The sequence below is a fragment of the Enhydra lutris genome, unplaced genomic scaffold (genome assembly GCF_002288905.1).
Source record: "Enhydra lutris kenyoni isolate GAN:26980312 unplaced genomic scaffold, ASM228890v2 scaffoldscaffold14, whole genome shotgun sequence".
NCBI classification, from domain to species: domain Eukaryota; kingdom Metazoa; phylum Chordata; class Mammalia; order Carnivora; family Mustelidae; genus Enhydra; species Enhydra lutris.
In genome coordinates this window covers 1,220,642-1,233,081 of record NW_019154098.1, presented here as the reverse complement: position 1 = coordinate 1,233,081, position 12,440 = coordinate 1,220,642, and the positions used below count along the sequence as shown (strand labels likewise).

General features: G+C 65.9%; 1 protein-coding gene across 1 annotated transcript; it reads left to right on the top strand.

The window, feature by feature from the left end:
* Positions 1 to 2,734: 2,734 nt before the first annotated feature.
* Positions 2,735 to 12,124, top strand: LOC111146643 (rhophilin Rho GTPase binding protein 1). The gene is given in 15 exon segments (XM_022502278.1): positions 2,735 to 2,806; positions 5,587 to 5,702; positions 6,775 to 6,883; positions 7,165 to 7,281; positions 7,851 to 7,928; positions 8,391 to 8,515; positions 8,628 to 8,794; positions 8,902 to 9,095; positions 9,462 to 9,678; positions 9,681 to 9,812; positions 10,184 to 10,378; positions 10,794 to 10,870; positions 11,073 to 11,219; positions 11,357 to 11,518; positions 11,839 to 12,124. Coding segments are annotated over 15 exon segments (2,070 nt in total). The 3' UTR covers positions 12,001 to 12,124.
* The last annotated feature ends 316 nt before the right edge of the window (positions 12,125 to 12,440 follow it).

Genomic DNA, 12,440 nt, shown 5'->3' with positions numbered 1-12,440 from the left:
ACGGAAGAACAGTGGCACCCAGACCTTGTTCCTGATTTGCATGTGGATGGTTTTAAGATTTCCGTGTGTAATACACTCACTGTCTGTGTTTGATACGCTGTCTTTATGAGAGTGGGCTAGCCCCTTCCATTTCCGTTGTACTTAGAATTTGTCATAGAATAGCGGCTGAATTGTCCCGACATGTCGGGGGCGCGTGGAGATGCCCGTGCGGCTTCCCCTCTGTAAGTCTGAGGTCACCTTGGCTGGCGGGTTCCTGATGTGGGGCCCGCTCGGTCAGGCCGGTCATGCATTCTCACGCTGTGGGACCTGATTTGCTGTTACTTATATTCCTGCTGTGTCATGTTGGGACACTTTCGGCTGCCAGCATCCAAAGCCCGACTTTGGATGAGTGACTGGGATAGAGAGGAGCCAGAAACCAGAGGAGGTGCCAGGCCCGGGGCCTCTGCCACGCTCAGCATGTCCATGCTTTCCCCCGAATCCCAAGGTGATCACACCGTTCTCGGCACTGTGCCTGTAGCGACAGCGTCCAGAGGCGGGGAGACATAGTCTCCTCCCATGGGGCTCTCCCACACGTACCTGGAAGACTACCCTCTTGACCTGCTGTGTCCTCATGTTTTTCCGAACACTCACCATTTCTGCTACATGACTGAAGCCAACTTTTAATCTTTATTTGTTTCCTCTTCGTACTTTGTGAATTTCTGTCCTATACGCACACACACAGGTATAGGCAGTAAACCCACCTAAATTCACGGAATTGCCTTCGGTTTAGTCCATTTGTTTTTTTTTTTTTAAGATTTTTTTTTAAATTTATTTGACAGACCACAAGGAGGCAGAGAGGCAGGTGGAGAGAGAGAGGAGGAAGCAAGCTCCCCGCTGAGCAGAGAGCCCGATGCGGGGCTCGATCCCAGGACCCTGAGATCATGACCTGAGCGGAAGGCAGAGGCTTTAACCGACTGAGCCACCCAGGCGCCCCACCATTTGTTTTATTTAATGTAATTTACTTTCCAGTTACATTTTAGGTAATGTGCAGTTTGTGTTTTAACTTTCTTTCCATTCAAACCTTGTTTTAGAATGATATCCTCACTTCCAAATGGTTATGTTTTCCTTTGAATGTTTTTTGTTGCCAATTTCTAAACATTCGCTGTCTAAAACACGGGCTCTGGGATGGCTTCATTACTGAAGGTGCCCGGGGTCACCAAGCACAGCCTTCTGCTAGAACTGCTTAGGGAAGAAGCAGCCACCCTCCCCTCTCCGCCAGGGGCGACCCCTGTGACCCCTGGGGCTGGTGAATCCCATGGTTCTGAACGACATGCTTCTGCTTCTGGAGGGCTGTTTCCTAATTTTGGGGTTACCGGCTGACTTAGGATGAAGCGTTACTGGTTGACTTAGGATGAAGCGTAAGCATGTCTCCCTTGCACTTGGCCTGTCCCCCTCCGCCTTCACCTCTCCCCTCCTCCTAACAGAATCCGCTGATAACTGCCCTGAGGTCAGGATGCCAGGAGGACGTCTGATTACATTATTAGGGCTGGAAAAGGAATGCACAGCCAAGTCAGGTGAGTCTGTGATTACTTTTTATTTTCCCTGGAGTTACCCGCTGTCTTGTTTTGCTGCTCTCCTGTGTCAGATGGCCAGGGCCGGCCAAGCGCTTGGCTTACAGGTTTAGCTCCGCCACTGCAGGCCTCGGCTTGCGTTGGGGGGGTGGGGGAGCGAGAACGCAGGTAAGTACCGGGATGCGCGCGTGGGGGGGCAGCGAGCCCGCGGGTCAGCACCGGGATGCGTGTGAGGGACAGCCAGCCCGCGGGCCGGGGCCGCAGGGACCCCGGCGGGGGGGGGGAGGCCGGGAGACCGGATCTTCAGCGAACCTGAGGAGCACCGGCCCGCCTGCTGCTTGTGCGTGTGTCTCTGCCCCCACGAGAGGTGTGCGTGGAGGGAGGCGAGCCCCGCAGGAAATCCGCGCGTGTTCCGGAGCCTGCGGACCCGGGGAAGCTCTGGAGGGACGCGCGTGGGGGTCTGCTGCCGGCACAGCCCCGCCGGGAGCGCGGGTTCCGGACGGTCTGACTCCGGAAGCCGGTTCTGCGGGCCAGGCTGGTCCCGGAGGCCGAGTCGGTTCTGGACGTCGATTGTGGAGGCCGGGGTCGGGCTCCGGGAGCGAGCGCGCGGGCGGGGCAGCGAGCCGACGGACGGCGCGGGGAAGCGGCAACATCCCTCGGACGCGCTCCTCGGGGGCGCGTTGCTGGGGGGCGGCACCCAGCCGCGCGGCGCACGTCCGTGGGGTCGGGCTCAGGGAGCCCAACACGCAGGCGCGTGGAAGGTCAGGCGGGCGGTGTTTACCAAGTTGCTTTTCTCCTTTTTCCCTAACTTTCCCGCACGCTGAGCGGCGCCGAGGCGCATGCGCAGTCTGAGCCCCTCCCGGCCGCGCAGCGTGGGGCCGGGCGGTTGCCAGGGGCGACCGCATTCCCCCCGGGACTCCACGGCCGCGTGGGCGGGGCCTGGCCGACCCGAGCCCGCCTCCTTCGCGCTCTGGTTGGCTGCGGCTGCTGTTCGTTGGAGCCGTCGCGGCCGCCGGTTGGGCAAAGACAAGTTTCGCACGCTCGGCTCGGCACCACGCCCCCTTCAGCCGGCCCGCGCCCGCCGCTGGGGAGGAGGGAACGACGGGGGACACCCGGCGCGGCGCCCGGGAGGGACCTTCCAGGCGGGCAAGGCCCGAGCGGCGGGCGGCGAGCGGCGGGCGGCGATGATCCCCGAGGAGAGGCCGGACGGCCCGGGCGCCGGCGAGGAGAGCGCGAGGCTGCAGGAGGCCGGCGGCGTTCTCAAGGTGGGTGCGTCCGCGGGGCTGGGGTCTCCCGGAGGCGGGGTCTGGGACCCCCAGCGTCGGCTTGCGGGGTTGGCGGCGGCTCTTCGTTGCGGCAGCCGCGCTCCTCCGCTCTCCCCCGGAGGCAAGCCGGCCTACCTCTGGGGAAACTGAGGCGCGGTGCAGCGCCCGCTCCGCGATGCGCGCCTGTGCTGGCCTCCTCTCTTGCGGGTGCGGGGCTCGTCCTGTGCCGCCCAGGAGTGGGTGGGAGCGCAGGTACAGCTCGGTCTTCTCTGCCGCTCCGCGGGGCTGGGGGGCGCTCCGGGCCCCGTTCTGGGGCAGGTGGTGGGCTCTGGTGTGTGGCGGCCCGTGGCTTCCGTGCTAGTTCGGAACCCCCCATTTCTCCTTTCCCTTTTCCCTCCCTCTCCGCGGGGCGGTTCCCCTTTGCCCTGGGCACCTGGCTCTGTATTTGATGAAACTTTCCATGGCGGCAGGCAGGCAGCGGGAGCCTCCCAGGAGCAGGAAATGGCCGCAGGACTTCACAGCTGGACAGTTCGTCCTTTTCTCCCTCCCCACGCACTCCTCCCCCTCTGTGGTCCCTAACCCTGGGGCCCCGACTGGGACTGTGGACCCTTTCCAGGAGTACTGGGGAAGCTCTGCAAGGTGGGTGGGAGGTGGAGACCCGGGGAGCCTGTGCTGGGAAGGAGGGCGCCGCCCCTCTCTGCAGCCTGGAGCTTAGACATTCCCTAGGGGGTCACCAAGAGGCGGTCACCATGTTCATACCAGGCCCCTGAGGGGTGCTACAAGGCTCAGAGTAGCTTCTGGCTTGGAGGCTGCAGGTCTCCCCATTTCCAGCACGGCTCTCCGGGAGCACTGGACACCAGAGACCAGACAGTGGGGGTGATGACAGTCCTCCTGAGCTGGTGGGCTCTGCCCCGCACATGGACCACCCCTATCCGGGCAGACGGTCATGGCTGCTGGCCCAGAGCCTGCTGGAGCTTTGTAGTCGGACTTTCGGAAAGGGAGGGATGTAGCTTCGACAGTGGCCTGCATCTCCCTACCCAGGTTCTCGGGCCTCCTGGAGGGGATGCTGCCCAGGGAGGTCTTCCTTGATTGATCACTCTTGAGAACGCTGGAGCGTGGGGGAGATGTTGAGTCATAATCCAAGTTGGCCATCCGCCAGGAGCCTTCAAGGTGGGAGGGTAGGAGGCCTTTTCTAGGGAGCCCTCCTTGAGGGCAAGATATAGCCCCTAAAGGGTGTGAAATTGCCCTGTGCTTAACAGTGGGGGGCACGCCAAGGGGGGACGCATTTCCTCCAACACGTGGCAGATGGTGGACGCTGCAGGAGGCTGGACTCAGCACTGTATGGAGACACTTCCCTGTCCCTGTGTCAGGATGGGGTCCTGGGAGCCACTGGCCTCACCCCCACTGTGCTCAGGGGCTGTGTGACCATCTTTGGGGACATTGCCCAGAGAAGGTGCATTCTGAGAAGTTCTTCCTGGCTCCAGGGCTGGTGACTGTCCCACACAGTAGATCCCTAAATGGCCAGGAGGAGGCATGGTCGTGTAGGGCCCCGAGAGCTGCTCCAGCTCCCTGTCCTGGCTCCTGCGGGGACCCTCACCTTCCCTGGCTGGATCCTCCAGGCACCCGTCTGCAGCGTCTCTGTGCCTAGGGACCCCACATCTCTGCTTGCGGCTGCTGCATGGCTTTCCTGCCCCGGGGCCCCGAGACACCGGCAGCTGGCAAGATTGCCCCATACAATGAGGAATCATGGCCGAGGTGGGCAGTGGGTAGTCAGGAGGCCTGACCCGCTGCCTGGGAGCTGAGCGGCCCTGGGCCTGTGCTTTGAGCATTTGCCCAAAGGGACCCCACCAGTGAACAGCCCTCAGGGATGGAGCCCATCCCAGGCTCAAGGTGCGCCAAGCACCCCAGAGAACAAGTGGGCTGGAAAGCTTCCAGTGTCCTGTAGGCCGCCTCCTTGCCCTTAGCACCTTGGCAAGATCTAGGCTAGGTCGTCCCCGCATGGCCATGCCTGAGCTTATGCCAGAGCTGTGTGGGAAGAATGAATCATGGCGGTTATGGAATGAAATTCAGAAGTGCAGGAGGACGCCTGGGCGACTCAGTTAGCTAAGCGTCTGACTCTACATTTCAGCTCAGGTCATGATCTCAGGGTTGTGAGATCGAGCCCCTGTCACGCTCCACACTCAGCAGGGCGCCTGCTCAAGATTTTTCTCTGCCTCTGCCCCGTCCCCACTCTGTGCGTGCCTGCAAGCGCTCTCCCTCTCTCTCCCGCTCTCTCAAGTTAATTCATATACTTAAAAAGATTTTAAAAAGCAGGTGCACAATCCAGGGAGCTGCAGAGGGAGAGGGAGAAGCAGGTTCTCCACGGAGCCCAAAGCGGAGTTTGGACCCAGACCCCCCGGGATCACGACTGGAGCCGAAGGCAGATGCTTCCCTGACTGAGTCACCCAGGTGTCCTTAAGTCTTTTTTAAAAGTACAGAAGGCTGTGTGGTGAGCAGATGGTCACCTCCTGCCAGGGGCTTCTAGAGTCCCATTGCACTGGTGCCGGCCCCACAGAATAGGAGCCCCATCCCCAGCCACGGCTCCCACCTGCTATGTTCTTCCCAGCCCGGCTGCCCTACTCCCTCCTCCCGTGCTCCTGCCTCAGCCAGGCCTGAGCTGGCCGCTGCCTTCAGTGGGGTTTGTGCCTCCCCCACCTGCCAGAGTCTTCTGGCACCGGGGAGCTGTTGGCAGATGCCTGGCCCGGCGCCTGTCACCCTCAGCCTCTCCACAGGGCTCCAACCCGCTGGCCCAGAGTCCGCGTGGGCGCCCACAGAGCCGCAGGGCCCGGGTCCGCCAGCAGATCACCAAGGAGCTGCGGATGCGGACAGGCGCTGAGAACCTGTACAGGTGAGTGCCGGCGGCCACCCCCGTGGCTCAGGAGGGGGTGCCGCCCCCGGGCCCTCAGCCAGCCGGGCCTGTGCTGGGTGATGAGCGCAAGGCAGCGACCCAGCTAGGTGCCCGCCCTTGTGGTCTGGTTTGGGAGAGGGACACGGGAGCGGATGACGATGGCCGTTGGGGGCTCCCAGGAGAAGGGGCTGGGCCTCCCACCAGGCTCTGGGGCAGCCATCAGAGGAAAGCCTCACAGGACACCCGGGCTCCTGCCTTGCTGGCCCTCCCTGGCAGGGGTCAGCTCGGGGGCTGGCGGGGCAGGTGTGTGGTGTGGGAGCCTCTGATTTGTATGTGGTGGCCCACAGGCACCGTTCAGGCTGAGATCTGACAGGTGTCCCAAGGTTGGGGACCCGGGAAAGTGTCCTGTGGGCTGAAGGGGCGCGTCCCCATGAGAATGGTGGCTGCACATCTGCTCAGACCTTCACCCGTGTCTCCCTGAGCCCGCTCGGTGGCTGAGGGCCCGGGAAGGTGGTCCAAACTGCCAGAGCCCCAGCCACTGTGTGCAGAGCCGGCCGACAGGTTCCGGGACCGGGTCTGCTGGGCCCCAAGGGCTCCTCCGTTTCCTTAGCCGCCCTGTGTCCCTGTCCAGCCCAACCCTGCTCTCAGCTGGGCCTTCCTGGGGACCCATCGGCCCTTCTGTCAGGTGCCCAGATGTAGGCACAGAGAGGGCCTGACCCCCCACCTTTCCAGGAAAGCCGATTTTTTGTGTCGCTGTGGAGAGCGAGCCAGAGTCTGCGTCCAGGGAGAGCGGCAGGGGGAGGCCAGAGCCTGTGGCCTGGAAGGTCTGGGTCCGAGGGATGTGCCCTGGGCCAGAGGCGCTGTTTGTATGCGTGGACAGAAATCAATAGCAGCTGTAGGGGGGACTCGGAAGAGAAGAGGGAGGTCATAGGGTGGGCCCTGGACCCCAGTGCTGTCCCCCAACGGGGCTGGGCCTGCAAGCACAGCACGCTGTGGGGGCTCCGGAGGCCAGGCCGGGGCCACGTGCCGTCCACCTGCCGAGCTGCGGCTCAGCTCACCTTGGCCTCCCCAGAGCCACCAGCAACGCCTGGGTCAGGGAGACGGTGGCCCTGGAGCTGAGCTACGTCAACTCCAGTCTGCAGCTGCTGAAAGAGGAGCTGGATGAGCTCAGCGGCGGCCGCGTGGAGGCCGACCAGCCTGAGGGGTGCGTGCGTGGGACACGGCCAGCCCCGGGGATGTGTGTGTGTGCGTGTGTGTGTGAGGACACGGCCGGCCCCGGGGGTGTGTGTGTGCGTGTGCATCCGGAAGCACGGGATCCAGGTCAGAGGCTGAGTGGGAGCAGGTGTGAGGGCACCAGAGCAGCGTCCGTGTGCCATAGGGTGTGTGTCGGACGCGGATCGGAGTCAGAGGGGTGGGGTTCCGTGCGGCTGGGGACGTAGGGAGTGGCCACTGGGGACAGCAGGGTCCAGCCTCAGAGACTGGGCTCCATGGCTCTGGTTCCAGCAAAGGCATCACTGTCCCTATGATCCCCTTGGGGCTGAAGGAGACCAAGGAGCTGGACTGGTCCACACCCCTGAAGGTGAGCGCTGACCTATGACCTGGGCCTTGCACCTGCCCGGGGGTGTGCAGGGATCACGGAGGCTTCCCGGCCCAGCATGTCCTTGAACAGATGGGGAAGGAGGTGTGGAGGGAGGCGGAGCCTGCCTGGGCTGGGCTTGCGGTCGGGGGGGGGGGGGGGGGGGGGGGGGGGGCGGGGGTGAGGAGCCCCTACGGGATGGGGGGTAGGCACGGCAGAGCCAGTCATCCTGCTGGAAGGCCGAGATGGCGACAGGGTTCCCCAACCCGCGCTCTGAGCACCCCACTGGCTGGGGCCAGAGCCAGAGCCTCTGCTGCAGAAAGCTCATCGGGGTTCATGAGCCAGGCCACCTGGGGGCAGCTAGCCTGTGCCCAGCGGGCCTCTCGCCTGTCTGGCATTGAGGGCCCGGCGAGGGACTCTGCATCCCCGAACCCCATGTCTGTGGGGCGGGACCCCCCCACACCAGTCCTCAGCCCTTCTCCAGGGGCCCAGGGCTTCCCTTCCACTCCCCGTCTTCACCTGCGTGGGGCGGGGTGACCAGAGAAGCCTGGCACCTGCCCCTCCCCACCCAGGAGCTGATCTCTGGGCACTTTGGAGAGGACGGCGCCTCCTACGAGGCCGAAATCAGGGAGCTGGAGGACCTGCGGCAGGTGGGTGGGCTCTCCCCCCCGCCCCCCTCCCCCTTCCCCACCCCATCCCACCGCCCCCCAACCTGGGAGACTAGCCACTCCCAGGTCACAAATGAGGGAAAAGGGGATTCAGTCAGGAACAGAGAAGAGGAGCATAGGCATCCGGAGGGACTGTGGAAGGCACGTAGACGGCTCGTACACGCAGGGGATGGTCTGTTCTCACCACCTTCTGCTGGGCCTTTGGGAACCGCTGCTCTATGCCCGTCCCCTCCCAGGGACCCTTCCTGGGCCTCTCCTGGGCTTTTCACAGTCTCCCCGCCCAGAACGGGGCCCACAACAGCCGCAGAGAGGGCCTATGACCCCATGCCCCCAAGACCCTGGAGCGCTCCTGTGGGGCTGGGACGTCTGAAGGGGCTCCCGGGGCGGGGAGTCCATGCTGTGGCCTGGCCTGGGTGCCAGGGCCCAGATGGCACATACCTGCAGGCCGCCCGGACCCCCAGCCAGAGTGAGGCGGGCCTGGGGCCACTCATGGCCTACTACAACCAGCTCTGCTTCCTGGACGCACGCTTCGTCGCCCCCCCTGGGAATCTCGGGCTGCACTTCCACTGGTAGGGCCGGGCTGGGCGGGTGTCCATGGTCCCCACCGACAGCTCCCCCAAGCCCTGGCCGCGACTCCCAGCCGCTTGCTGGGGAACTCCACCCCACCTCACCCCGCCGCAGGTATGACTCACTGACAGGGGTCCCGGCCCAGCAGCGGGCGCTGGCTTTCGAGAAGGCCAGCGTGCTTTTCAACATCGGGGCCCTGCATACCCAGATTGGGGCTCGCCAGGACCGTTCCTGCCCCGAGGGCACCCAGCGCGCCGTGGAGGCCTTTCAGAGGGCTGCCGGTGAGGGCGAGGGCGGGGCCGGTGGGATGGCCCCTGCTGCACGGGGGACCCCTCCTGGGGGTGTGGCCGGGCCGTCCTGCCCGCCCGCTGTGAGCGCCCCTCCGCAGGGGCCTTCAGTCTCCTGAGGGAGAACTTTTCCCGAGCACCCAGCCCTGACATGAGCCCGGCCTCGCTCTCCATGCTGGAGCGACTCATGACAGCCCAGGCCCAAGAGTGCATCTTTGAGGGTCTCCTGCTCCCGGCCCCTGAAGCCCCCCAGGATTGCTTGGCTCAGCTACGCCTGGCGCAGGAGGCTGCCCAGGTGAGGACAGCGAGCCCTTGTCTCGCGGGAGGCCTGGCCAAGCCATGGGGGCTGGATGAGCAGGAGGGCCTGGACCGGGGATCCGTGCAGGGAAGGGTGGGGTGCTGCGGCTGTGTCTCCAGCTGGTTCCCAAAGCGGCTGTTGTCAGAACCCTCAGGTCCTGAGTCCCTGCCCCTGGGGCAGCACCCACCGGAGCGGCAGCTGGGGCCCAGACCCCTGAGCTGGGCCCGGTTGGGGCGCAGGGTGGGGCCTGGGGTCGGGGCAGGTGGAGGCCTGGCCCCAGGGTGGGGAGGGGCGGGGCCGAGGCTGCCGGGTTCATCCTGGAACCCCAGAGGAGACCCCAGCCTCCCACCACGTGTGCCCCAGGTGGCGGCCGAGTACAGGCAGGTGCACCAGACCATGGCCCAACCACCTGTGCGGGACTACGTGCCCTTCCCCTGGACCACCCTGGCACACGTCAAGGCAGAGTACTTCCGCGCCCTGGCCCACTACCACATGGCCATGGCGCTCTGCGACAGTCCCTGTGAGTGCCCCGCCCGCCCGTCTTTGCCCCTTCGAGGCCCCAGCTGGAGGGGCTCACAGCCCCCTCTCGCCCAGCAGCGGCCGAGGCGGACTTCCCCGCGCGGCAGCAGGCCTTACATGGGCGCCTGGCCACATCGGAGCCGGAGCCGTGGGGCGCTGGGCTGCCCGGGGAGCCGGAGGAGCGCAGGAAGCTGGGTGAGGCGGCCTCGCGGGGTGGGGGCGCCCGCTGAGGGGCCCGAGTGCCCCGTCCTTCCTGAGTCACCTCTCCCAGGCATGCCTGGTGTCCCAGCCTGTCCCCTGCAGGCCCCCTGCTCCCCTCCTGCCTGTCCCCTGCTTGGGCCGACTCCCGGCGCAGGCCTGAGCGAGGCAGGGGGCCTGGGCGTGTGCGGGCGCTCGCGGGAGGCCGCTCCTCTGTGGCCCGGCCTCCCACAAGGGGCAGCGCACCCCCAAGATGGACCCAGAAGCCCTCGCCTGCCCCCGGCTTGCTGTGTCGGGAGGGGCGCGGGGGTCTGGTCCCCGGGGCCGGGTGGGGACCCAAGACACGAGGTCTGCCCCGTCCCACACAGGCAAGGCCCACCTGAAGCGCAGCATCCTGGGCCAGGAGGAGGCCCTGCGTCTGCACGCGGTGGGCCGCGCCCTGCGCACGGTCGACCAGCTGCAGGCCGTGCTGGCCCAGGCGCTGAGGCGCTCCCTGGCCAAGTACTCAGAGCTCGACCTCGAGGACGACTTCCTGGAGACCACTGAGGCTCCCGACATCCAGCGTGAGCCACCCGGCCCCTCGGGACAGGGGTGTCCAGCCTGCAGGCGCCCGTGGGCTAAGGCCCGCAGAGTCGCGTGGCCATCCCTTGGGAGGAGCCCGGGGGGCGCGCTCCCTTGCTCTCCTGGGTCCCGCCATCCCCTGGGTGGGAATCAGCTATGGCCCAAAGGCAGGTGTCCACAGGCCGGCCACCCAGCATCTCGGGCTTTGCAGGAGCAGGCAGGCGTGGCTGGAGTGTGGGACGCCCAGGAGCCCCCGGGGTGGGGGTGGAGGGAGCAGCCAGGCCCAGAGGGCGGCGGTATGCATGGAGCAGGCTGCTCCTCGGGCATGCGCTCTGCTGGGGCTGACCCAGGTTGCGGCTGCCCCCAGGGCTGAGCGTCCAAGAGCTTTGGGCTTTGTCCTGTCCTTTGTCTTTTCAGCTAAAACACAGCAGAAGCCGGAGGTCAGGGCACCCAGCTTTTCCAGCGTGAAGGTGACCGATATCTTTCAGCGCCTGGTGAGCACCCTGTGCCCAGGTCACCACCCCCCCACTGCACCCCAGCACGGGCGGGCTGAGGACCCTGGACAGGCCGTGATGGCAGCCCAGCCCTGCCCAGCCCCTTTGCCGCACCTGCTCTCGGACCCAAGACGTAGAGGTTGGGTGGGAGGTGTTGGGGCGGCACAGCCAGGCCAATGACACCCCCTCGCCCCACCCCCAGGGGCCCCTATCTGTGTTCTCAGCCAGGAACTGCTGGCGGCTAGTGGGGCCTGTCCACGTGACCCGCGGGGAGGCTGGCTTTGGCCTCACGCTGCGCGGAGACGCGCCTGTCCTCATCGCGGCTGTCATTCCCGGGGGCCCAGCGGCGGTAAGGCCCCTGTCCCACCCCCGGGGCCAAGGTCCTGGGCTGAGCACAGGCTCCTGGCGTGTGGGGGCAGAAGGGACTGTGGGCAGAGGTGCTGGGTGCCCAGAGGGAACTCCCGGACCTCTGCCGTCTCCCCGCAGGCAGCTGGACTGCATGAGGGCGACTACATCGTGTCCCTGAACGGGCAGCCGTGCAAGTGGTGGAGGCACGCCGAGGTGGTGGCACAGCTGAGGGGCGTGGGCGACGAGGGTGCGACCCTGCAGGTGGTCACGCTGCTGCCCAGGGCAGAGCCCCCCGGCACGGTGAGCCCCCGCGGCCCCAGAAGCCCAGAGGGCATGGGGAAGAGGATGCTGCACGTGGGTGACTCCCCCCTGCCGGGGTGGTTCTGGGCAGCAGCCCCCCCGCCCTCCGTGGGCCTCATGCCCACACTTGAGGATGCCTGGGGCCGAGGAGCTACAAGCGCTGTCCTGTGGCCTTCACCCAGCCCCGCATGGCGCCCGGTCCTCCCGGGACCCCCGGCTCGCCCCTGATGGCCCAGCCACCCCCTCCCCGGTCACTCCCCGGCTGGCCACGGGCAGGATGGGCCAGGGGTGCTGACTGGGACTCGTTTCTGTCCCGACAGCAGGGTCACCATCGGCCGGCCCTGGGGGCGCTTCTGAGGAGCCAGAAGGAGTGTGGCTGGGGGGCGCCCGCTCCCGCACAGGCCGGCCCCAGGCCCTTCCTTGGCTGGAGCCGCAAGGCCAGGAGGGGCAAGGCCAGAGGGAGGCTGTCCCCACAGCCCTGAGTGGTGTGCCACGCTCCCCCTCTGGGTGCCCTGCGCCCCACACCCCCGTGTGCCTTCCTCCAGCCTGAGGGAACTTCAGGCCAGTTTGCTGTGCACCCCCCAGTGCTGCCATTAAAGACCATGTCACATGAGGCGTGTGTGAACCCGGTGCTGCAGGTGGGGTGCTGTACCCGCACGGGACGTGTTGCAGCTGCTCTGGGTAGGGGTCGCCGATGCCAGGACACTGCCTTGGGGCTACCTGGTCCTCAGTGGGCCCTAAATGCCCACTGGGGGAGGGCAGCCCTCCACCCAAAGGGACGGGGATGACTAATAGGTCAGCAGTGGGCCCCTGCAGCACGGATCCTGGCACCCCGACCCCACACTGCCCCGCCCCATCCCCCTGGCCACAGCCCCCCAGGGCTGGGTCGGCTGCACGCCATGCTGGTCCTGGGACCCCCTCC